Consider the following 22,659-nt stretch of genomic DNA (forward strand, 5'->3'; position numbering starts at 1 on the left):
TAATTTGGCGTTAATTCAAGCAGATTGGCTGATGATTTAAACCAGTGTAAGGAGGATATTTTATGGTTTTGCAGCAGGTTACATCAGGTCGTTTCTGAGGGGCTCATCATTAACGCATCACCCCAAATATGAGCAAATTGATGTAATACCTCAGAAAGGTAATTATTAGGACAGGATAGACTGTTTGATAAATGGTTTGGCAATATTTCATCTCTGGTTCTTTCATTACATCTGAGTGCTACATGGGTTAAGTACCCCACTGAGTCTCAAATTAATCATGTTCTTTTAATTAAGATTCTGTACTGGGGTGTTTCTTCAGCTGGTAAAGCTAAACAAGAGAAACTAGGACATGAATAGTTCATCACATGGATCCTAATGGCTCAAATACGTCAAAGTAAATGCACAATGTCACCGTTTTAATGAAGTCACTGACGTTTAGTTTTTGCCCCATGCTGCTAGTCAGCATTGTGTGGGCCAACACACTAGGATTACAGACACTATCTTTACTCTTACAGATAACAGACTTTAAATCCTAACGACTCATAGCAGTAAATGTTTGCAAATGTGGGGCAGCAAAGTAAGATATTGTAGTTAGTATGGTAATGAGAAAACTGTGGGTGAGATCTCAAATTGGGGAATGAAAATGTTGCATTTCCACCAGGACATGGCTGTGCCTAATAATATCTCCCATCATGCCTATGAATCATAATCAGAGATGCTGGGTTTGGATGCTGGGTGTCATGAATAAATGATTTCCTCCTCCTTTGGCAAGAGGAGGGGGTGGTTGGAGAAGGGCTGTTGATTGACAGCCCCATGTAATCCACTCTGAGAAAAGTAAAGTTTGAGATGTGTGGAATAACTGTACAGACAGCAGGAAGGGAGAGCTGTTCTGCTGTCTGCAGATCTGGAGGCTAGCTGCTCTCTGGAATGAGAGGTGGAAGGTAAGGTACCACACCAAACCGTAGGTTAGACAAATAATACCGGTGCTGGAACGGGTCTACTGGCAGGCGGTAGGACATGTCAACCGTAAATGTGTATTGTCTGTCCAGAATCACTTATCTTGACCTAAAACTATCGTTTAGCCTTCATGTGAGAATTATCTACTTCTAAGTAACATTAAGAAAGCCATCAAAGTCAGTAGTCTGACTTTCCAAGCCAAATCAGTGATTGCTGATGAGACGCAAACTGTTTTTCTTATCTGTTGAAGACTTGGATAGATTAGAAAACGATAGTATCATGCTGTTCACAGGAAGACGAGACGAGGGGATGGAGGAGGGTGACTAAGGATAGCAGGGAAGCGAGAAAAACACGCCCAAATGTCAGGCTCAAACAAATTGCTTACCCGTACCCAGTTAGAACAACTCAAATTAAAAAGTTGGACAATATGAGAAACTTTTCTTCACAAAGCAGACATTTTACAAATGTAATTTATTCCGTAGCTTAGTCATCACTCTTTTGTGCTGTTTGCAAGCAAAATGTTGCTGAAAATGTCATCTTAATCATCCCTTGTTCGCCGTCTTGGTGTTTACAGGCCTGTTGTCATATCTGGTAGGCTACCTTTTAACAATCCCCAGGGTTTCTTCGGTTGGTTTCAAACAGGTGTGTTTTGGCATGTAGACGATGAACCATCTGTTAATCTTACTAAAAAAAGAACAGTACAATCAGGACGAATCAATACAATGATGTGTCCCCCCACCCATTTAAAAAAAATTATATTTTGTCAACCTTTCAAAACTTTTCCCCACACACACACAAAAAGGAGAGGAAACTGATAAGATAATGTAGGAATTAAAGTTTAAAAAAAGTTGTCAGAAAACAAGTAAAGTACTGATACCAGAAAAAACGATTTAATATAGTAACAAAGTATTTGTACTTAGTTACTTCCCATCTCTGATGATAACAGTGAAAGTAAAAAAAAAACAAGCCTTTTGTTTCTAGATGGTATCTTTATTTACAAACCTTGGGTGTGTTTCATAAAATAAGTGCTACCAGCACTTATTTCAAATCCTGTCCAAATCTCCTGATGTTCTGCACAATTTAACTTTCATTTAAATATTCTAAATAAATTCATCATTCTCCAAAAACCTTCCATTATATCACAGATGTTTACATTTGGTATTCTAACAATACATTAAGGCCACACTATTTTCACAATGAAAGTTGTTAGTGCTTTGTCACAAACTTTGTGTTAGATCAGATTTGTATTCTACAAATACTGTGAAGACTGTCGTAGTCAAGAGAATAATTTACAAATAAAAGCAACTACAAGTGTCAGCGTCACAACCAGAAACCTCAAAACACCGACCTCTTCAGTAGCTGCTGCATGGAAGCCATTACCATGCTTCCCGTTTCAGCATCTGCACCAGCCCATACCGACACCGCCCTCTCTGCTCACAGGCAAAGCTTGGATGACATTGCTCCATAAACACTACAAAAAACCCAATCACAATTCTTCAAGCACCTCCAAAAACAGTTGCCAAGTGTCTAGTGGTTCAGGTGTGGGTAGCAGCCGGAGTGTGGTCTCTGTGTGGGGTGGACTGAGGGAGAGCGGGGTCAGCGATGACCCCAGAGTCAGAGGTGACCCCAGGGACAGCTGCAGGGGTCACCACAGGCCTGCTTCCTGCCCCAGAGGTCAGAGGTGACCCCAGGGACAGCTGCAGGGGTCACCACAGACCTGCTTCCTGCCCCAGAGGTCAGAGGTGACCCCAGGGACAGCTGCAGGGGTCACCACAGGCCTGCTTCCTGCCCCAGAGGTCACGTAGCTCCTCCGCCGTGTGCTGTGGGGACGACAGCATGTCCACATAGCACTCCTTCTCACACAGCCAGCCAGCGTCCTGGAACACACACACACACGTTTGGTTTCCATCCTAATGGGGCTCAAACATTCACTTCCATTCAAAATTGTGTTCTCTAACCACTAACCCTAATTGTAATTCTAACCCTAAAACCCCCTTAAAAAAGCACTTGAGGTTATGGGGTCCATAAAAAGGGCCCCACAAGGTCAAGTTTTTCATGTTTCACTTGAAATCTGGTCCACCGCACACACAGCAATTTAAGATTTTTAAATCGTTTTGAATTAAGTTTGATGTTTGGGAGATTTTGCTCTTATTGGCCAGGTTTTACCATCAAACCCCACAGTGGTGTTTCACAAGATGGCTGACACAGTGGTTTGTTTACCTGGTGTTTCTGTGGGCCGACAGCTGCCATCCAGATCCCCATGCTCACATCTTCCCCCTGGACACACATCCAAAGAACACACATCAAACGCCTGACAAATTCACCTCAAACATGTCAGAACAGAAAACCCTTCCTTTCGCTTTTCACAAGAAGTTGGTTAATGTTTAATAACTTTGGCTGCAACTTCGTGGGGTACCTGGTACGCTTTGAGTTTCTCTGCGTTGCTTGCCAGCCAGTGGACCAGGTCCTGGGAAACCACGTACCCGGACCCACAGGCGAACGCAGGGTACGCTGGACTGGGGTACTCCAGTTCCTGCCACTTCCCAATGCGGTCCACCGCCCAACTCTGCCTGAAACTGGGTCACAGATGTCAGGGTAAAACGACTTTGATCTTTCCCAGGACCGCGGACAACTGAATTGGTTGATAGCACTTTTCTGGGATTAATTAGGTCCTAAAAAAATTCAAGAAGAAATCAAAAAGGAACAATGGGAACAAGGAGTTCTGCAGGTAGAATAAAGAGCAAGCATGTCCATCTGCTTCGAGTGCTCGGCAGTCTATAGGTTGTGTGCAAGCCTATCAAAACGAAGCAGTACTACGCAACAAAAAGGTCAACTATATCACAAGAAGTCTACTTACTTCCCCCACCAAAAATTGCTCCTCTTCAAGCCCTTGTGGTCAATCTTCATTAATACTGTGTCCACATCGATATAACAATCATCATCTGTCTTCAGGAGCAGATTAAAGTCAGCATTTCCCACGGACCTATCGAAGGGGGAATTTGCAACCTTAATTAAAACTTCAACTGGTGAAGCCACAGTGATTCCTGAGAGCTTCGGTGAAGACTTACAGTCAAGTATCAGTCAAGCTAAAGGGAAGGGGTGTACTGGAACAATTCAGGAGAAGCAGCACACTAGCATCCATCCCTTCTGTACCTGAGAGGGGGGCATTATAACCATCGACTCCATCATGATCACAGCAGCAATATTCAGCTTTCTCAGTCTTGCTTCTCAGCTGGTGGTTTTGGGGAGGACCCGGACAACTCCAGTAACTACCCACCACCCAGACAAGCTCTACTAACAACCCACCACCCAGACAAGCTCTACTAACTACCCACCACCCAGACAAGCTCTACTAACTACCCACCACCCAGACAAGCTCTACTAACTACCCACCACCCAGACAAGCTCTACTAACTACCCACCACCCAGACAAGCTCTACTAACTACCCACCACCCAGACAAGCTCTACTAACTACCCACCACCCAGACAAGCTCTACTAACTACACACCACCCAGACAAGCTCTACTAACTACCCACCACCCAGACAAGCTCTACTAACTACACACCACCCAGACAAGCTCTACTAACTACCCACCACCCAGACAAGCTCTACTAACTACACACCACCCAGACAAGCTCTACTAACTACCCACCACCCAGACAAGCTCTACTAACTACCCACCACCCAGACAAGCTCTACTAACTACCCACCACCCAGACAAGCTCTACTAACTACACACCACCCAGACAAGCTCTACTAACTACCCACCACCCAGACAAGCTCTACTAACTACCCACCACCCAGACAAGCTCTACTAACTACACACCACCCAGACAAGCTCTACTAACTACCCACCACCCAGACAAGCTCTACTAACTACCCACCACCCAGACAAGCTCTACTAACTACCCACCACCCAGACAAGCTCTACTAACTACACACCACCCAGACAAGCTCTACTAACTACCCACCACCCAGACAAGCTCTACTAACTACACACCACCCAGACAAGCTCTACTAACTACCCACCACCCAGACAAGCTCTACTAACTACACACCACCCAGACAAGCTCTACTAACTACCCACCACCCAGACAAGCTCTACTAACTACACACCACCCAGACAAGCTCTACTAACTACCCACCACCCAGACAAGCTCTACTAACTACACACCACCCAGACAAGCTCTACTAACTACCCACCACTTGTAGAACTGCAGAAGTTTGGACGGCACGTTCCTGTAGGTATCCACCACGTCAACAAACACCACGTCCCCGTGCTGGAGACTCTCCTGCTTCAGGGACGCGTCCTCCTGTCTCAGCCGGGAGCCTTGCCTCTCCAGCCTCCCTGCTCTCCCCTCCAGCTGCTCACACAGGCCCTGCGCGTCTGACACAGGCCAGAGGAAAAGTTGATATTTTAACAGAAATAAATGAAAATGATAGAGAAGGAAAGGGAGAGGGAAATATCTTACAATTTGAAACATTCACAGGAACAGAGAAACAAACTGAAAAAGATGAGGGGTAGAGAGAAATATCTCTTCCACCGAGCATACTTCCTAGACGACAATAGATAAGTTAATATGATAAGCTAATCTGATGAGACTTCAAAGAGTACAATGTTCTCTGGTTCACTTCCCTTAGCTTTCTCCCCAGATCTCACATGACGACTGGGTTTCACAAAGAGAAGGGACGGAAAGATTATAAAACTTAGAAAGTGATATGTCACTAGACCCACCATAGATCGTGAATGTAAACCCTCCAGCCAAGCCAGGGAAGCCAAGCGCACTTCTGTGAGGCAAGATTCCCTCTGCAATCTGCACACACACACACACACACACACACACACGCGCATGATGCAGCAACATTTGAATGCACTACGCGCATCACAACAAACATCACAGCGTGTTCACACTTACAGAGGAGAACTTCAGGACCCCTCCTCCATTGTTGAGCGTGACCTTGGAGGCGTTGATGGTGGTCAGGCCAGCTGAGTCCAGACTCTCCCAGACCAACGTCCCCTCAAAGCCCTGCAGCAGACAGACACATGCACGTCACGCAGATGAGGGACAATGGCAACAAAGAATGGATAACTATCATCCACAGAGGCTAGGGCCTGAGAGAGGGGGAGCAGGCTGGGGTGAGATTCACCTTGGGTAGGATGAACTGCTCCACGGGTTTATACCACACCCCTTTCACCATCATCCCACTTCCAACTCCACTGAAGCGCGCTGTCACCACGGCCTCCTGTCACACAGACATCCCGTCAGGAAAATCACCATCGCCTTCCAGCAAAGGTGCCAAATACACCAAACTATTTCCTCCTCCTGTAAGTTAGACTATGAACAGTGCCTCAGACCACATCTGCATGGGAGCTTTCCACCCAGAGCTGCTTGTCATTCCACAGTACAGGGGGCAGCATCGACACTACAGACTCTCTGTAGGTAACACATTAACTCTGGTTTGGGGGGAGGGTATGGCTCGGTGGTTAGAGTATTTGACTGCAGATCAAGAGGAATTGGATGAAAGTTTCTGCTACATGAACACATTGAGTGAGTATCTAGGACAAGCATGGTCATTCAGTTCAGTGGCTGCATCTTTGTCTGTTCACCTGCTGCAGAGCCCTACCTCCTGGTCCACCTGCTACAGAGCCCTACCTCCTGGTCCACCTGCTACAGAGCCCTACCTCCTGGTCCACCTGCTACAGAGCCCTACCTCCTGGTCCACCCGCAGAGCCCTACCTCCTGGTCCACCTGCTACAGAACCCTACCTCCTGGTCCGCCCTACCTCCTGGTCCACCTGCTACAGAGCCCTACCTCCTGGTCCACCTGCTACAGAGCCCTACCTCCTGGTCCACCTGCTACAGAGCCCTACCTCCTGGTCCACCGGCAGAGCCCTACCTCCTGGTCCACCGGCAGAGCCCTACCTCCTGGTCCACCTGCTACAGAGCCCTACCTCCTGGTCCACCTGCAGAGCCCTACCTCCTGGTCCACCTGCTACAGAGCCCTACCTCCTGGTCCAGCTACAGAGCCCTACCTCCTGGTCCACCTGCAGAGCCCTACCTCCTGGTCCACCTGCTACAGAGCCCTACCTCCTGGTCCACCTGCAGAGCCCTACCTCCTGGTCCACCTGCTACAGAGCCCTACCTCCTGGTCCACCTGCAGAGCCCTACCTCCTGGTCCACCTGCTGCAGAGCCCTACCTCCTGGTCCACCTGCAGAGCCCTACCTCCTGGTCCACCTGCTACAGAGCCCTACCTCCTGGTCCACCTGCTACAGAGCCCTACCTCCTGGTCCACCTGCAGAGCCCTACCTCCTGGTCCACCTGCAGAGCCCTACCTCCTGGTCCACCTGCTACAGAGCCCTACCTCCTGGTCCAGCTACAGAGCCCTACCTCCTGGTCCACCTGCAGAGCCCTACCTCCTGGTCCACCTGCTACAGAGCCCTACCTCCTGGTCCACCTGCAGAGCCCTACCTCCTGGTCCACCTGCAGAGCCCTACCTCCTGGTCCACCTGCAGAGCCCTACCTCCTGGTCCACCTGCAGAGCCCTACCTCCTGGTCCACCTGCTACAGAGCCCTACCTCCTGGTCCACCTGCAGAGCCCTACCTCCTGGTCCACCTGCTGCAGAGCCCTACCTCCTGGTCCACCTGCAGAGCCCTACCTCCTGGTCCACCTGCTACAGAGCCCTACCTCCTGGTCCACCTGCTACAGAGCCCTACCTCCTGGTCCACCTGCAGAGCCCTACCTCCTGGTCCACCTGCTACAGAGCCCTACCTCCTGGTCCACCTGCAGAGCCCTACCTCCTGGTCCACCTGCTACAGAGCCCTACCTCCTGGTCCACCTGCAGAGCCCTACCTCCTGGTCCACCTGCAGAGCCCTACCTCCTGGTCCACCTGCAGAGCCCTACCTCCTGGTCCACCTGCTACAGAACCCTACCTCCTGGTCCACCTGCTACAGAGCCCTACCTCCTGGTCCACCTGCTACAGAGCCCTACCTCCTGGTCCACCTGCAGAGCCCTACCTCCTGGTCCAGCTGCAGCAGCTTCACCGTCATGTTGCCCTGGATCTCCTGGTCGGGTCCACCAGGAAACACCCCCAGCCTGGTGATCACCACAGGGTGGAGCACCTTGAAGTCCAGGGTCACAGCAGACACCCCAGCTGGTGCCAGCAGTGAGGGGTCCGACACACCCACCACCTCCACCTCCAGCCCTGCCACTGGAGGGGAGGCACAAGGGGGGGTGGGGGTGGTGAAGGAGGACATAACATTCATACATGCGGGACTCGAAGGATTGCTGACTACGTCTTTGCAGCGCTGGGGTTGTGTCTGAGACGAGGGGCGGGATGGATGTTTCACCCAAGCAGTCGTTTGGTCGTGCGGTTTATAACCTGCACCATCAGCACTGAGACTCTTCTTCTTGGGGCTGCTGTCTCAGAGGGCAGCTTCAAGTAGTCAGAGGGGTTTCTTAATTAGAAAAGAGCAGTTTATTACCCTGGAGATTCATGAAAAATACAAGGCTGTTAAAATGAAGCAGGCTTTTAACAAGTCCGACTCTCTCTCATCCCCCGACGAAAGCCAATTAAAGGCCAAATATTCCAAACCGAGTCAGGTTTACAATAGCAGATGTCTACTTTAGTGGCAACTGGAGGCAAGAGTGATCAAGATACATTTAGCTTTACCTGGAGTTTTGAATTCAAAAGGCTAATTAGCGTACACATTCAGTAGTCTAGCCACGCACGTATGAAAACCAACAAACCCGTGGAGAAGAGGGGGGAAAGAAAAATACTTCTGTGACAATTAATCCACTTAGCGTGCGCTTTGACCTGAATCCTGAGTCAGAAGCATAATTGCGTTTTAAAACAGCTGTTTTAATGCGTCTCTCTCAATCACATGAAGCCTTTAACAGCCACCAAACCCGGTTTTCTGGCCTGTCTATTTCTGAGGCCAATCATGCCAACACTTAGAACCATTAACATTGTGCAGTTGGATGGGAAAATAACAGCACTGTGACTGCCAAGCCAAATGTCGGAAAACACCCATTTCAGCTAACAACGCAGCACTATCAAGTGTTTTGTATGAGAATCGGTTCTGGCTACGTGACTCAAATCATCTGGTGGACGTAGGAGACGGACAGAGAAATGTCGGAGCGACGAAGTGAACAGAGAAGTGGAAGCCACAATCCCATAAATAAAATCATCTGAGTGTGTTGTTGAGGCCCAGGAGCGATGTATAATTAACAGAATCACACACGGCTGCAGGCAAACCGTTCTTTCACAATGAAATTCATTGGCTAGAATGAGTCGATCTATACCTCATTCCCCAAATTTGTCAAGAATAATCAGACAAATCAAGTCATCAAGTCAGTCAGTGAAAGTCAGTTAGTAGAAGAAAACCGTTGCCTCGAGAGACAGTTATTTCCACCGTGGTCTTTGGTCTCAATCTGAATAGCTGTGTCCTTGAGATGTGGGTGAGCTTGAATGAGCCTGTTTTCCACTTCTGAACATTTTCTTTCCTCCATTCCCTGCTCTCTGCAACAGCCCCTGAAGAATTCTCGCAGTAGTCTCCCAGACAGCACATAGGTTCCCTGTACATGCACAGAGCCCAAAGCAGTCCTCTAAGTGGGCTGTCGTAGATGGGGTTACCTGGGCGAGAGAGATTCAGCAGGGAACACGAGTAGGGGTCCTCCCTGTCTTCCTCCGGAATGGGACATCCATGTTCACCTATGATGAACTTCAACCCCACCCTAAAATGAAAAAAAAAATACAAAAGAACGCAACAGAATGCAAGCGAAGGTTCAAATTATGTGATTTCATGGCATTCAACCTTTCATCCACCCATTCATCTAGCTATTCATCCTCGGTTACCATGGTTACGTAGGTTGGAGAGAGGCCACCTGATCGTGATGAAGTGCATCACATCACAGACAGACTTTGGCTTTCGATTTGCCAGATACAAGCTTAAGCAAGTGCAATGTCATGACTTATTGATGCAAGAAGGCTGTTGTCCATCCCAAAATATTCTCTCCCTACCCCCCCCCCCCTCCCCACTAGGACAAATACAAGAGATTTTTCGGTATAGTGAAACATAACTTGATGTAATAAACCCACCGATGCTGGAGCCGAGGGTGATCTCTGACGTAGCCCCCCCACGTGCCTCTTATCGCCTGTCTGAGGTCATGATGGTGTCGAGCGGACAACACTCCCACCAGAACTTCATAGGCCGGCAACTCATCTGTCACAAGAAATTATATTATTATTTATATGATCCTCAATCTACAATGACATTTTGAAAAAAAATATTACTAAGTTACTTCAATCTGCAATGTTGCATTCATGAGAATTTGACCCCCATGGTAACAAAGTCCAAATCAAACAGAACGCCGCTTATACACACGCGACACTGTACCATAGTTTAACACTGAAAGCATCATAATAAAGGTTCTCATTCACATAAGTTACAAATGTAGAAGCAATCGCCAACATGGTTTGATGTTCAGAGACAATGTTCACAAAACATACTTCCGTCCTCTCAACACCTCAAGCAACGCCCAACCCCTGTGCACCTGATAGAGCGGCATGCCATTACGAGCATGTAGTAAGAATAGTGTGGATTCAGACAGCAATCTTCAACATCTTCTACTAAACATAATTTCGTACAGGGCATTCATAGAAGTTAGATAACGCATTAAAAAAGTTCAGAGACTGAGGGAGAAACCGTACCAGTATCTTTGGGATCCAACGGGATGGTAGCTCGATTTGTTACCAACCACAAGTGCACCACGACCGCGACGCCACACGGGAGCAGAAGGAAGGCTAGGCTTCGCATGGACAAACTCCTTGGTAAAGATCCCAGCGTTTAACAGGTTGACATCGGATCTGTTCGCTGAGGCTTACCCACGTGCAGCCGAACACTGAATGTGAGGCTGAAACACATTTCTGCTCCGACTGTCTCATGTCTGCCTCCTGTGTTAAATGATGATGGCGGGTACACAGCCAATGGCAGTGCAGCGGTTGAAATGCTTTGCCTTCTGGGATATGAAGTTCTATTTATTTTAATTCTCCTTTCCGTCGTTGTGATCTGAATTAAACTATTTTTCAACTCGATTTTCCTCTCGTGGTCGGCAAAGTGAGTATAGCCAAAACAACAGACTTGGTCAAGTAATTCGACGGGACGGAGGTGGTCCAAGGTAAATCAAACTAAATTGATATTTTTTTGAGAATGTTGATGGAAGCAAATCAGTGACATCATGTTTAGAATTGTAAAAGGCATTGAATACTGACATTATTGATCATTAATATTGACATTTAAACACCACCGAATTTGTTGGTTTGAATTCACCTCTTTAAAATTTAAATATTAATTTATTTCAATGTAAAAAAATAATAATAATGTTGCTCAAATTCGAACAGTAAAATTCAGATCCCAAAAATTGAGACGAAAGAATTCGAGACGAATAAATTCAGATTGTCACATCCGGGATACCAAGGTATTGCTTGCCTCAGACCGGACCTCTGTCGTCAGAACCCAGGCTGTGATTGTATGACTGATCTGCATGCATGACTGCCTGCAGCTACACCTGGATGAGAGGGGCCTGAGGAGAGAGGTCTGCAGATGGACCCTTCTCGGAGAAGTGAGATGGTTCGATTGCATTCAGGCTCGATTGCCTTACCTATCCTTGGTTCACGGATGTTGCAATCAGAATTTTTCACCATTCGAAATTGAGCAGCCTGAATCTTGTTCTATTTGAATTTCTGAAACTTTGAGAGAAAGTCAGATTAAAAAAAACATTTAACTAAATACATATTTCTATTTTAAAGAGGTGAATTCAAACCCAACAAATTCGGTGGTGTTTGAATTTCAATATTAATTATTTAATAGTTTTTGTAGTATACTGAGATCCTGTACCATTCTCATGATTAAATCTGCTCTTTCCCAAATCATGGATAGAGCCTGTCTAGTCCTCCTCTTCTGAGGAGACAGAGCATATGGATCTTGATTTGCACATCATGGAAGCGCTGATACAGGAAGATCCGCACGCTTGCTAGGCTGAGCAGGGTGTGAGGCTACCAGGGACAACCACTGACCAGTCAGACATTATTATAGTCAAAACCCTTGCCTAGTGTAGAATGTCATTCTGAAGTTAATACAGCATCTCCTGATGATATGCAACAGTTTAATTGAAAATAGAGCACTGGTCAAATTATGTCCATTGAGCCACAAGAGGTCTCTACTTCACACAAAAGAGTCAACACAATTCATTAATTTTTCGACAGCAACCGTCTAAAAGCATTTTATAAAAACAAAACAGAGAACTTGGGTTGCCATTTCCTTTAATTCATTTTGGGTCAATCCAGGGTTTACAAACACCTGCGATTTACTGCTTTTCTTTGTCAAAGACTTCATTTATTATTTTTGAACAGCAGATACAGTCCATCCAGACCTCTCTATCTGACAGAAAAGCACTAATGAAATAACATTAGAGGCAATATTTTTCATCAATGTTTTCTCAATTATCCCTGTTACACATAGTCAGAAATAATTCCATGCAAAATTCATGTTAGGCCATGAAATCCATACTTCATATTGAGATTTGGCACCACCTTTTCACTGAGGTTTGTGAAAGTACCCTGAGGCAGTCTCAGGTTAACAATACAGAAAACATGACTATTCTGCAAACAAAACAGTTTGAGCAAAATCTTGATATCTGATAGTTTCAGCAAAAATTCTAGGTAGGGTGTATGATCATTATTAAGAATGCCTATTTGAAATACCAACAGTGATTTTTGTTGTACAGAACCAAAAAAAGCTGATGCAAAAGAACCTGAACCATAGAAGGGATCATAACATGTAAACCGACCCTTATCAGTGTTTTTGTTAAAAAATACTCAAATCGTATTAATAATTGCACATATTATAAATGTTTCACCTAAGTATTATACAAGCTAAGGTAGCACTACTTCACAAGGATGTCAGTGCTGTGCAACAGATATTTCATAAACTACCAATAATAACAATAATAATTAACAATTCAAAATGCTGTAAAAATTACTACCATGTAAAAGAAACATTTGACATTGTGCTTTTTTCCAAACAAACGAAAGTAAGATAGAAAGCCTGTGGGATTACAGTGTAGAGAATACACAGTTCTCACAGATATTGGCACTGGTAACATACTGTACAGTCTACAAGACCAGGCCCCTTAGAATCCAAGGAGGCTGAGTTAAGGAGTAACATGCAGGCCTCTGATCGGCTCCATGGTCAAAGGCCGTGCCATTCAGTCCAGTACAGGCAAAGGAAACAAGCCCAGGAAACAAATAAAGATGTGGAAATGTGAAATAAAATTGAAACGGAAAGTGGAACAGAGAGATACAAGTTTAGATCACTTTTTTCACAAATGTAGCTATCTACAAGTTCTAGTTAACTTATGATTCACTGGTGTATGATTGGGGGAAGAGGAACCTAATTGTTATGGACTGAGAAAGGTCAGATTTATTGGAACAGGATTGGAGTTCTGTTTGAGGGTGTTTGTCTAGTGTAACATTGATGATTAATAAACTAGAAAAATGTCAAATTGTTGCCCTGTAACTAATGTTAAACGTTACAAGAAACACATAGATCATGCTTCTAGCATCTTCAGCCTTCCTGAATACAAACAGAAAGAAGGTCATGTGATTTTAGCCATTTAATTAAATTAAATTGGAATAATTTTAAATGCTTTTAATCTTCTCAAAGATTTTTTGGAAAGATGTCGTTGGAATAGGGAATTTATTTTAAGATGAGAAAAAATCTGATTAGAATTGGAAGATATTTTTTAGCAAGAGAATGACGAGGGCTATCGTTATTTATTTTTTATTTTACACAAAAAAAGGGACTTGTTTGTTTCCTGAGCCATGTGAAATCTAGCACAACCAAAGAAAGGATATAAAACATCTTTCATCTCATTAAGCACTGAGCAAGGCTCTAATAATGAAGCAATAACAAACCTATTGAACAAAACATGACAAGCTCACTTGCCAGTGTAGGGCCCTCCAGACCCCTGGGACTGAGCAGAACCAACAACACAGTCCTCTAGGCCAACCTCAACTCCATGCCCATGGCCAGTAGCTTCAGGTGTGTAGGTGACAGACAAGCCGGGCAGCGATGAGCCTGGGCCTGCGGGGCCTCAGGCCATCAGAGGATGGTGCAGAAGAACTTCTTCTCTCGAAAGGGGTTCTCTGAGGCGGGCACAGGGATGATGAGAGGATCCTCGCGTATGTGTGCATCACAGTACGCCATCAGGTCTGCCGCTGCCTTCGACACCTACGGTGGAGAGACAAGGGAGAGAGGCAGAGCGGGGAGAGACAAGGGAGAGAGGCAGAGCGGGGAGAGACAAGGGAGAGAGGCAGAGCGGGGAGAGACAAGGGAGTGAGGCAGAGCGGGGAGAGACAAGGGAGTGAGGCAGAGCGGGGAGAGACAAGGGAGTGAGGCAGAGCGGGGAGAGACAAGGGAGAGAGGCAGAGCGGGGAGAGACAAGGGAGAGAGGCAGAGCGGGGAGAGACAAGGGAGAGAGGCAGAGCGGGGAGAGACAAGGGAGAGAGTCAGAGCGGGGAGAGACAAGGGAGTGAGGCAGAGCAGGGAGAGACAAGGGAGAGAGGCAGAGCGGGGAGAGACAAGGGAGAGAGGCAGAGCGGGGAGAGACAAGGGAGAGAGGCAGAGCGGGGAGAGACAAGGGAGAGAGGCAGAGCGGGGAGAGACAAGGGAGAGAGGCAGAGCAGGGAGAGACAAGGGAGAGAGGCAGAGCGGGGAGAGACAAGGGAGAGAGGCAGAGCAGGGAGAGACAAGGGAGCGAGGCAGAGCGGGGAGAGACAAGGGAGCGAGGCAGAGCGGGGAGAGACAAGGGAGAGAGGCAGAGCAGGGAGAGACAAGGGAGAGAGGCAGAGCGGGGAGATAAAGGTGATCAGGCATGGCAGGCTGTCACTAAAATCACACTTTGGATCCATACTTCACTGAATGAACAGTCTGGCTCGGTTTCCCCTCTGGATCGGGGGGGGGGGTTATGGAAGGGTAGCCCGGTGAGGGAGAGGGGAGGAGCAGCTGTGTTGCAGGAAAGACAGTGGCTCTGGGAGATGAGATGAGGCCTAAACCATCTGCCCCGTCTCTCTGAATGACCCACCTGTTCCCTCACTGGGGAATACAACTCCCACAATTCTGGCTGCAAATCTCTATTTCTGCGACTTTGATGGACAGACAGGGCGTGATACCAAAACGGTCATGTGATACTGAAAAGAAAAGACAGCTTTTCATTCCTGCTGTAAACGACACCATGAGTAGCAGTAACATCGATTACAACTGGCTTGTGGTATGTGAGAGTGTGTGGTGTGTGAGAGTGTGTGTGTGTGAGTGTGTGGTGTGCGCAATACAAATAACACAAACACCATCTCGAAAGCATGTCTTAGCATGATCGGAAACACAATGTTATTTATTTTTCTATTAACAAAATTGCGACCCTTCAGAAAAATAAAATAAAAAAGCTAGTCGAGGTGTATTAATAATAACCCCCAAAACCGTTGCTTTTCAGAAGAGATCAGGGAACAGGGACAAGGGGCAAGGCATGGCGAGTCTTCAAGCCCAGACAAGCCATGTCATCAAAAACAGCAGGCTGTGATTACAGAGAACCCCCGTGATGAGAGGAAAACCCTCCTAATTAGCACGGATCACATTCCTTTGGCTGATTGAGCAATTAATGAGTACGGCGACCCCTCAATCAGCAGCACGGAGAGCCCGTTCCCCTCGGCGCCCATGTCTCTTTCCCCTGTCAGAACCCCTATGCTGTGTTCACACCAAACGCAAAGCGAATTATTCGCGCGAATGAACACATTTTCGCTTCGTGTTCATTTGTGTTTATTCGCGTGAATCGCTAGGAGTCGCGTGAATTGTCTTCAACCACTTCCAAAATGACTACTATAAACAAATACGAAGTAATGTCGGATGCCCAGCGACAGTGGCAATACTCGTGCCCTCCATTTCTTCTAAAAACGTCAGTGACATTTCAACATTACAAAACTTTCACGACACGCGAATAGACCTGAATACTGCACATTCCCATTGACTTTACATGTAATCTCGAATCTCGCAAATAATTCGTTTAGCGTTTGGTGTGAACACAGAATGAGAGATTTAGAGGATTAACAGAGGGAGGCAACCTCTCCCTGTCCCTTCTTCTGCCCCTCTCTTTCTCTCCCCCTCTCCTCCCTGTCACTTCTTCTGCCTCTCTCTTTCTCTCCCCCTCTCCTCCCTGTCACTTCTTCTGCCTCTCTCTTTCTCTCCCCCTCTCCTCCCTGTCACTTCTTCTGCCTCTCTCTTTCTCTCCCCCTCTCCTCCCTGTCACTTCTTCTGCCTCTCTCTTTCTCTCCCCCTCTCCTCCCTGTCACTTCTTCTGCCTCTCTCTTTCTCTCCCCCTCTCCTCCCTGTCACTTCTTCTGCCTCTCTCTTTCTCTCCCCCTCTCCTCCCTGTCACTTCTTCTGCCTCTCTTTCTCTCCCCCTCTCCTCCCTGTCACTTCTTCTGCCTCTCTTTCTCTCCCCCTCTCCTCCCTGTCACTTCTTCTGCCTCTCTCTTTCTCTCCCCCTCTCCTCCCTGTCACTTCTTCTGCCTCTCTCTTTCTCTCCCCCTCTCCTCCCTGTCACTTCTTCTGCCTCTCTCTTTCTCTCCCCCTCTCCTCCATCTCTTTCTTCTCTCCCTCAGACTCTGTCTGTCTCACTCTACTAGATGTTTATCCCTGGCTCATCATTCCTCCCCTCTCTCTGTCATTCCACATGTTCCTCAAAAGCTGCGTTTCTCCTACAGTGGCGGAGAGGTTCTCTCCTTGAGTGAAAAGCCTCCATGTTCGACTTGAGTTCAGGTAGGGCTCACCAGGACGAGAAAGACTAAGACAAGGACTAGAACTTTCTAGAAGGACTCCAAGGAGAGGTAATTAATGTCCCCCCCCCCCCCCCACTCATTATTTCCAGAGGTAATCGTTTTTCTCTACAACAGAGGGGAGGTGGGTTGTTCATGTAAGCCACCATTGTTGAGCTGAACTGAACGATGCTAGATGGCAGCTCTCCAGACCAGGGTAGAGAGCCGAGTCCATCTCCCCCGCTCCGGGGCGATCACTCCCTGAGCACATGAGCAGCACACGGAATCAGATGATGCCGTGTGCTCTGAGGGCGCAGGACCGTTATGTCTTTGACAGAAAAAACACAACATTCAGCAGTTCAACTTAGTTAGCTCAAGTCCACCGAACACCATCTTCTCAAGTTTGGAATTTATTTAGGAAAGAACGAATGAGACCAAAGATTGTGTGTTGATTCTACACACTGTAGACACTTAAAATACCTTATTCTGCAAAAAATATATATAAACTGGGAGGGTGGATGCGTGTACCAGGAAAAGTGCAAAGTCAATGACTATCTCCTATTTCACTAGAGGAATGTTTGCAGTCTGCAAAATGATACAATCCCAGAAGAGGGAGATAAAAATAGAGGGAGTGTCAAAATCTTTATTGCAGCCTCACAGTATGTGGAGATAGAGTGAAAGAGAGAGGGAGAGAGACAGAGAGAGAGGGAGATAGAGAGAGAGAGGGAGGGAGATAGAGAGAGAGAGGGAGGGAGGGAGGGAGGGAGGGAGGGAGGGAGGAGGAGTAGCAGTGTCTTCCTCAACCTTCAGTCTCCACAGAGAAGAAGCCACATGCTCTGCTCTCTCTGTGCTATTTGATCATTTAAATAATAATTTACTGTATTTGTTTATTATTTTATAATCTTTTGTGCTAGGAATGAATGAGCAAACATCCTTCCAAAGTGCCAGAAGACATCCCAGCTCACACAGGGCGTCTTCTGAAGCAGCTCAAGACAAAAGGACACACCCTGACTGACTTCATCAATCCAAATGTTTAAGGAACTACCTGATATCTTCACCATTAGAGTAAAAGGGAATTCCCCTTGTATATATGTGGTTGTTAACAGGAAGCCATGGTCTGATGAAAGGGAACCCTTTTCAGGGTGAACCAGGCCATGATGGTCAGTTTGTCAATATCTTTGATACATTTATTATTTAATTTGATAACAGCTTGTCGCAAATCTAAGAAACTCCCTACATTGACCGTGTAACTATTCTAGGAGGACAAAGGGATTTTTTCAAATGGTAATCTGATATAATTTAATGATCAAAACATCCATCCCCTTGTGTTCAGCCTCAAGAAATTTAGAGGAACAGAACTAAATGGACAGTATTGTTTAGTAAGGAATGTTTTAGCTGGACTCATTACTTTAGTTCTAAGTATCTCCTGACTTTCATTCAATATTGTAGGATTTGTTTAAATACCAAATGGGCCAATGCTATTCAATGCTATTGAATTTGCAATTAATTCATTTGGTAGCACATGTACATGTACTAACTGAAACCCCACATCCGCTAATAACGTTAAATATTTAATGGTAAACGTCCACTAAGGCAGCCATGCATCAACAACAACAAAGTCAGTCACATACCTAACTTCCCCTTCCAACAATAATCCATCAAAGAACAATTATAAGGTAGCAAATATCAGCCGGCACCCACAACACACACTTAACACTCCAGACTGTAGTAGTCGAGCACACACCTAACACTCCAGACTGTAGTAGGCGAGCACAGATGTGTGTTTACCTTTATCCTGTCCATGCAAGCCTCCATCTTCAGCTGCTCCACTGCTTTCCTGGCCTGGGAGATGCTGGCTGTGCTGTTGTTGGCGATGCCGTCCTTCATGGCGCTCCTGGGGTGGTGGAGGGGGGGGGGGAGGGGGGGGAGGGGTGCACAGATGAGCCATGGAGCCAATATGCCTTCCATTAGACCCACCCAGCTTCCGCCCTCAGGGACACCCTGCCTACGCCCCCGTGAGACGTCAGTGTCATAGACGGGGGGCACTTATCTCAAGAGGATCAGTTTAATAATTGTTTCTGTATATTTTCTACTGAGATGCTCTTTCAGGGCCACTGACTGGTCACAGCTCTGATGGCTTCTGTTCATCAGAAAAGGCACTAATGCTGCTCTTTTTCTGCTGTTCTGCAGACTGGAAAGCCATCTTGTAGCCTCTGAGTTTATCTCTGGCTCAGCTTGTACATGTGTGTGACTATGGAGACTCAAAATGATGTCTGTCACTTGTGATAGTCACTGGTTAAATCAATTTCAGTATCAAGCAGTACATGAACAGGCTGAAATTTGGGCCGCACATGGTAAAGATTGCTTACATCTCTTTTTGACACGCTGAAGACTGGTGTTCCCTCTCTTGTTCTTGAGGTTGGTCTCTGAGGAAGGTACAGGAGAGATGCTGGTGAGGTCTTATCCAGTGCTGTCCAGGTAGTCCTTCGCAGGTGGTTGGGTTGGGTGTTGTTGCATTCAGAAAGAAAGAAACCTTCCAAGGATTGGGTTTTCACACTCAATAATCTTACCTCGTGACCCATGCGTTAAAAGCCAGCTCACCACAAGGCCACACAATATATTAGGGGCCTTGATGAATAGGCCTATTCATCGCAAAAGAAACCGTTACGTGTATTTTGTATCCTTATAATCAAAATCACTCTGTTATGCAGCAGTCTTTCTGATGACAGGATCAGTCACTGAACACCATTACCTGGCCTGCTAGTGCATGCTTGTAATGACAATAACGTGCGGTTCGGTAACAGAGAAGACACTATTCAACGACATACATTTTCCAGGTCGCGCCCAAAATGGCTTATAACCAATTAATAACGAACTACATAGCCTCGGTCATATCTAGCCGTCTCCATATTTGTGAGTCGGATTTTTTGTAGGCGACCATACGATTGGTCTTAATAAACAAACGAATCAGAGGACGTGATATTTACATTTAATATCACAGCCGTGCGCTGTGGTAGTGGAAAGACGTTCTATTATTACATTTAAGTAATCAATATTAACCGTTAAATAAGCAATACCTGCGTGTAGCTGTCCGTCGCAATTGTTGTAGCAGATATACTATAGAAAAGGAAAACAAATCCCCACAATCAACATTTATAATCAACATGCATAATTTCGCTTGAAATCAAAAACGCAAATAAGCTATCATACACCAGTCATCATCGAATATTGAGGGGGAAAATCAAGAATAACCTGAGCGAAATAGCCTACCTGAAATATGTCAATGATTCCGAGATTGAGATTTCTGGGTTGACTCCACCCAACAAAAGGATCTGTCAAATTCCAAACGAGTGAAGGATCGAGGAAACCCCGTCTTGACCGCGACTGTTTATATTTTTTTGACGGTGATGCTGTTTTAGCCGCGTGCTGTGCCGCGTCTCGCCCCAAAATGTGCCGTGAATTTACGCATATTCCGTTCAAGGATGGTCTGTCTACTGTTCACACAGCCAGACCTCGATTAGCACCCACTACCACCGCTGGACCTGGAGAAATTACCCATACAGCAGGGGGAAACCTCTTTATGACGATGGAATATGGGGCAGAAACCACTGAAGATGAGGAATGGACGTTTTGAAACGGCGGCACGTAGGCAGTATGGGGAGGCAGGCATTCAGATCACTGATGCCACAGAATCATCCAAATGCAGAACGTATCCGCCATGCATCGTTTTGATAGTATTCATGAATATCTAAAATCACACACTCCGACGATGCCTCCCCTTATTCTCTGCTTGGGCAAGTTATGGAACGTATTACACATTGAATCTGCGTTTACTGCTGCAGGGCGCTCGAGGGACGCAGACACTCCCCTGCTTACTACGACATCTGACTGGACATCATGGTCTCAATGTCGGCCCAAATGGGTCCTGGTTCCTGCCACAGCCTGCTCCTCGATGGCCTATTCTTCTAGAAACAGGCTGACCACGGTGTGACCCAAGGGTTTGGTATTAATGAGCTGTAAAATTGTTGGTCTGAATCTTAACCTTTCTTTATAAATATTAGAGAGAAATAAACACTTTAAATACAGGGACAATACACAGACACTCAATGTAAAGTTTCTTAAATATTTATATTTGTATTATATATACTGATCACTTAGTTTGTCCATACACATTTACAAAAACATAACAGGGCTCCACTCTTGAAACCAAATGACAAGGGCAGGCCAGATCCACCAAAGGGAAAAATTAATAAACAGCTTCAATAAAATAAAACAATAATCTTGAGCTTTACAACAACAAAAAATAACATTCTTTAATTTCGTCTTTCTCTGTCACAAAACAAATGACACATCCCGCTTTCAAAACTTCTCCTGGTAAATGTGCCTCTTTCACCGAATAGCATCCATGCAATTTAACACCAGGCCCCTCAGAAGGAACAGTCTTGTGATGAGTCTGCACACATCCTGAAGATGTTCAGAGCTGGCAGAAATGTCTAGAAGGAGATGCACATGCACACATACTGTACGAAGGGAACAGATACAAGCCAAAAAAGCAAAGCAAAGAAAAAAAAGCTGTAAACATCTTCAGAGCAGGTAAGTAGCATCCCCTCTGCTTGAGGCTTCAGTTCCTCCTCACCGGCGTATCTTCTCTGGACGCACAGACGACGGGTCAAGTCACGTTAGGATGAACCCATGTTGAAATGACAGGAAACAACGTTCCCTTTCTCGTAAACATCAGCACAGGCGTGAAATGTAAGACGTCATTTTGTTTTCTCAGACCATGAGAAGACAAAGGCAAAATAAACCTTAACGCACCTTCAACGCACATGTGAAAGTTCTAGTTATAGAAATGCAAGAGAGAATATTGCTTGATCCTGAAGGTGATCTGATGGATTCTTTAACCCGCAGCACTTTGCTGCCACCCTGCAGAGGGGGGGACCCAGGGAGAGCTGTGGACCTGAGAGAGTGATTGTACTTGTGGAGACTCAGTGCAGACAGATGTTCATGTGGCTGTAAGTGCTCAGTGCGGTGCCAGGCTGAAGCCAAGGTGGACAGTGTCTCCAGGGCCTCGTGTAAGTGATGACTAATTCAGTTGTGTGAGAGATTATTCATCAGAGGAGGGGATTAGGGGTCCCGGGTGGCTGTATCCCCACGGGGGGCTGTAATCCCTGTGTGTGTGTGTGGGGGGGGGGGATAGAGAGCATTGTGCCAGTGCCTGTACTTGCCCCACCCTACCAATCTGATCCCTCTCCTCTATCCTGCAGACAGAGAGGACAGGACCCCCTCTGCTCCAGCGCACTTGATCCATTTTAGGACAGACGGACAAATACAAGAACAAAAGAAATACTATTTTTTTTTTTGCTTTCATTGATAATAAATATGTCTGTCAGTGGACAGCAGTGAGAGTAGCTCAATACAAACAACAAACCAAGTTAGTGAAGGAAACAGGCTGGCGAACCATATCCAACCCAGGTTCACACTCAGATACACACACGCACACGCACACACACACACACGGTCTTCTTGGTTCTAGCAAGCGAGAGCAGCACACATGCAGCGCAAGGAGCAGCGATTCTTCACCCCTCCACACCTCCCACAAGCCCCTCCAGTAAGTCAGGATCCAGGAGGGGGGTCTGCCTCAACGCTGGAGGCCAGGGCTTGAGAGGACCGGGGGGATAGAGGCTCCAGTCTCCCAGGGGAGGAGCTCTCTCCTGTGGATCTGCAGCCTCAGCAGAGCGGGCTTCCTCCGTTCCAGCCCTGGTCTGTCATCGGACTCAGGCTGGCCTTATAGGAGAGGGGCAGGGCCTTTGGAGGAGAGAGGCGTGACCATG

General features: G+C 46.5%; 3 protein-coding genes across 5 annotated transcripts in view; all 3 read right to left on the bottom strand.

Annotated features, from left to right (window-relative positions):
• Positions 1-1,923: 1,923 nt before the first annotated feature.
• On the bottom strand, positions 1,924-10,938 carry b3galnt2 (beta-1,3-N-acetylgalactosaminyltransferase 2). 2 transcript variants are annotated; one of them, XM_062464391.1, is made up of 13 exons: positions 10,673-10,938; positions 10,061-10,184; positions 9,596-9,696; positions 7,977-8,170; positions 6,108-6,203; positions 5,876-5,986; positions 5,695-5,773; positions 5,163-5,346; positions 3,815-3,940; positions 3,374-3,533; positions 3,178-3,234; positions 2,675-2,834; positions 1,924-2,613 (listed from the first exon to the last, which is right to left on the bottom strand). In XM_062464391.1, the coding sequence occupies exons 1-12, from the start codon at positions 10,776-10,778 to the stop codon at positions 2,694-2,696; spliced, it is 1,479 nt and encodes a 492-aa protein (XP_062320375.1). In that variant the 5' UTR covers positions 10,779-10,938; the 3' UTR covers positions 1,924-2,613; positions 2,675-2,693. The 2 variants fall into 2 exon arrangements, with proteins under 2 accessions (XP_062320375.1, XP_062320374.1); XM_062464390.1 differs by having other exon boundaries at positions 1,924-2,834.
• Positions 10,939-12,238: 1,300 nt separating this feature from the next.
• On the bottom strand, positions 12,239-20,581 carry LOC134022686 (guanine nucleotide-binding protein G(I)/G(S)/G(O) subunit gamma-4). 2 transcript variants are annotated; one of them, XM_062464417.1, is made up of 5 exons: positions 20,099-20,580; positions 19,906-19,945; positions 19,198-19,254; positions 18,617-18,722; positions 12,239-14,252 (listed from the first exon to the last, which is right to left on the bottom strand). In XM_062464417.1, coding segments are annotated over exons 3-5 (237 nt in total). In that variant the 5' UTR covers positions 19,200-19,254; positions 19,906-19,945; positions 20,099-20,580; the 3' UTR covers positions 12,239-14,123. The 2 variants fall into 2 exon arrangements, with proteins under 2 accessions (XP_062320401.1, XP_062320402.1); XM_062464418.1 differs by lacking the exon at positions 19,906-19,945 and having other exon boundaries at positions 20,099-20,581.
• A 356-nt stretch (positions 20,582-20,937) lies between these two features.
• lyst (lysosomal trafficking regulator) overlaps positions 20,938-22,659 on the bottom strand; it is a 60,224-nt gene continuing 58,502 nt past the window's right edge. Inside the window, exon 56 of the mRNA XM_062464553.1 lies at positions 20,938-22,659. This exon is cut by the window's right edge and continues 795 nt beyond it. The gene's annotated coding sequence lies outside the window, so the exon portion shown is untranslated.

This window comes from Osmerus eperlanus, chromosome 6 (genome assembly GCF_963692335.1).
Source record: "Osmerus eperlanus chromosome 6, fOsmEpe2.1, whole genome shotgun sequence".
In the NCBI taxonomy this organism is placed as follows: Eukaryota; Metazoa; Chordata; class Actinopteri; order Osmeriformes; family Osmeridae; genus Osmerus; species Osmerus eperlanus.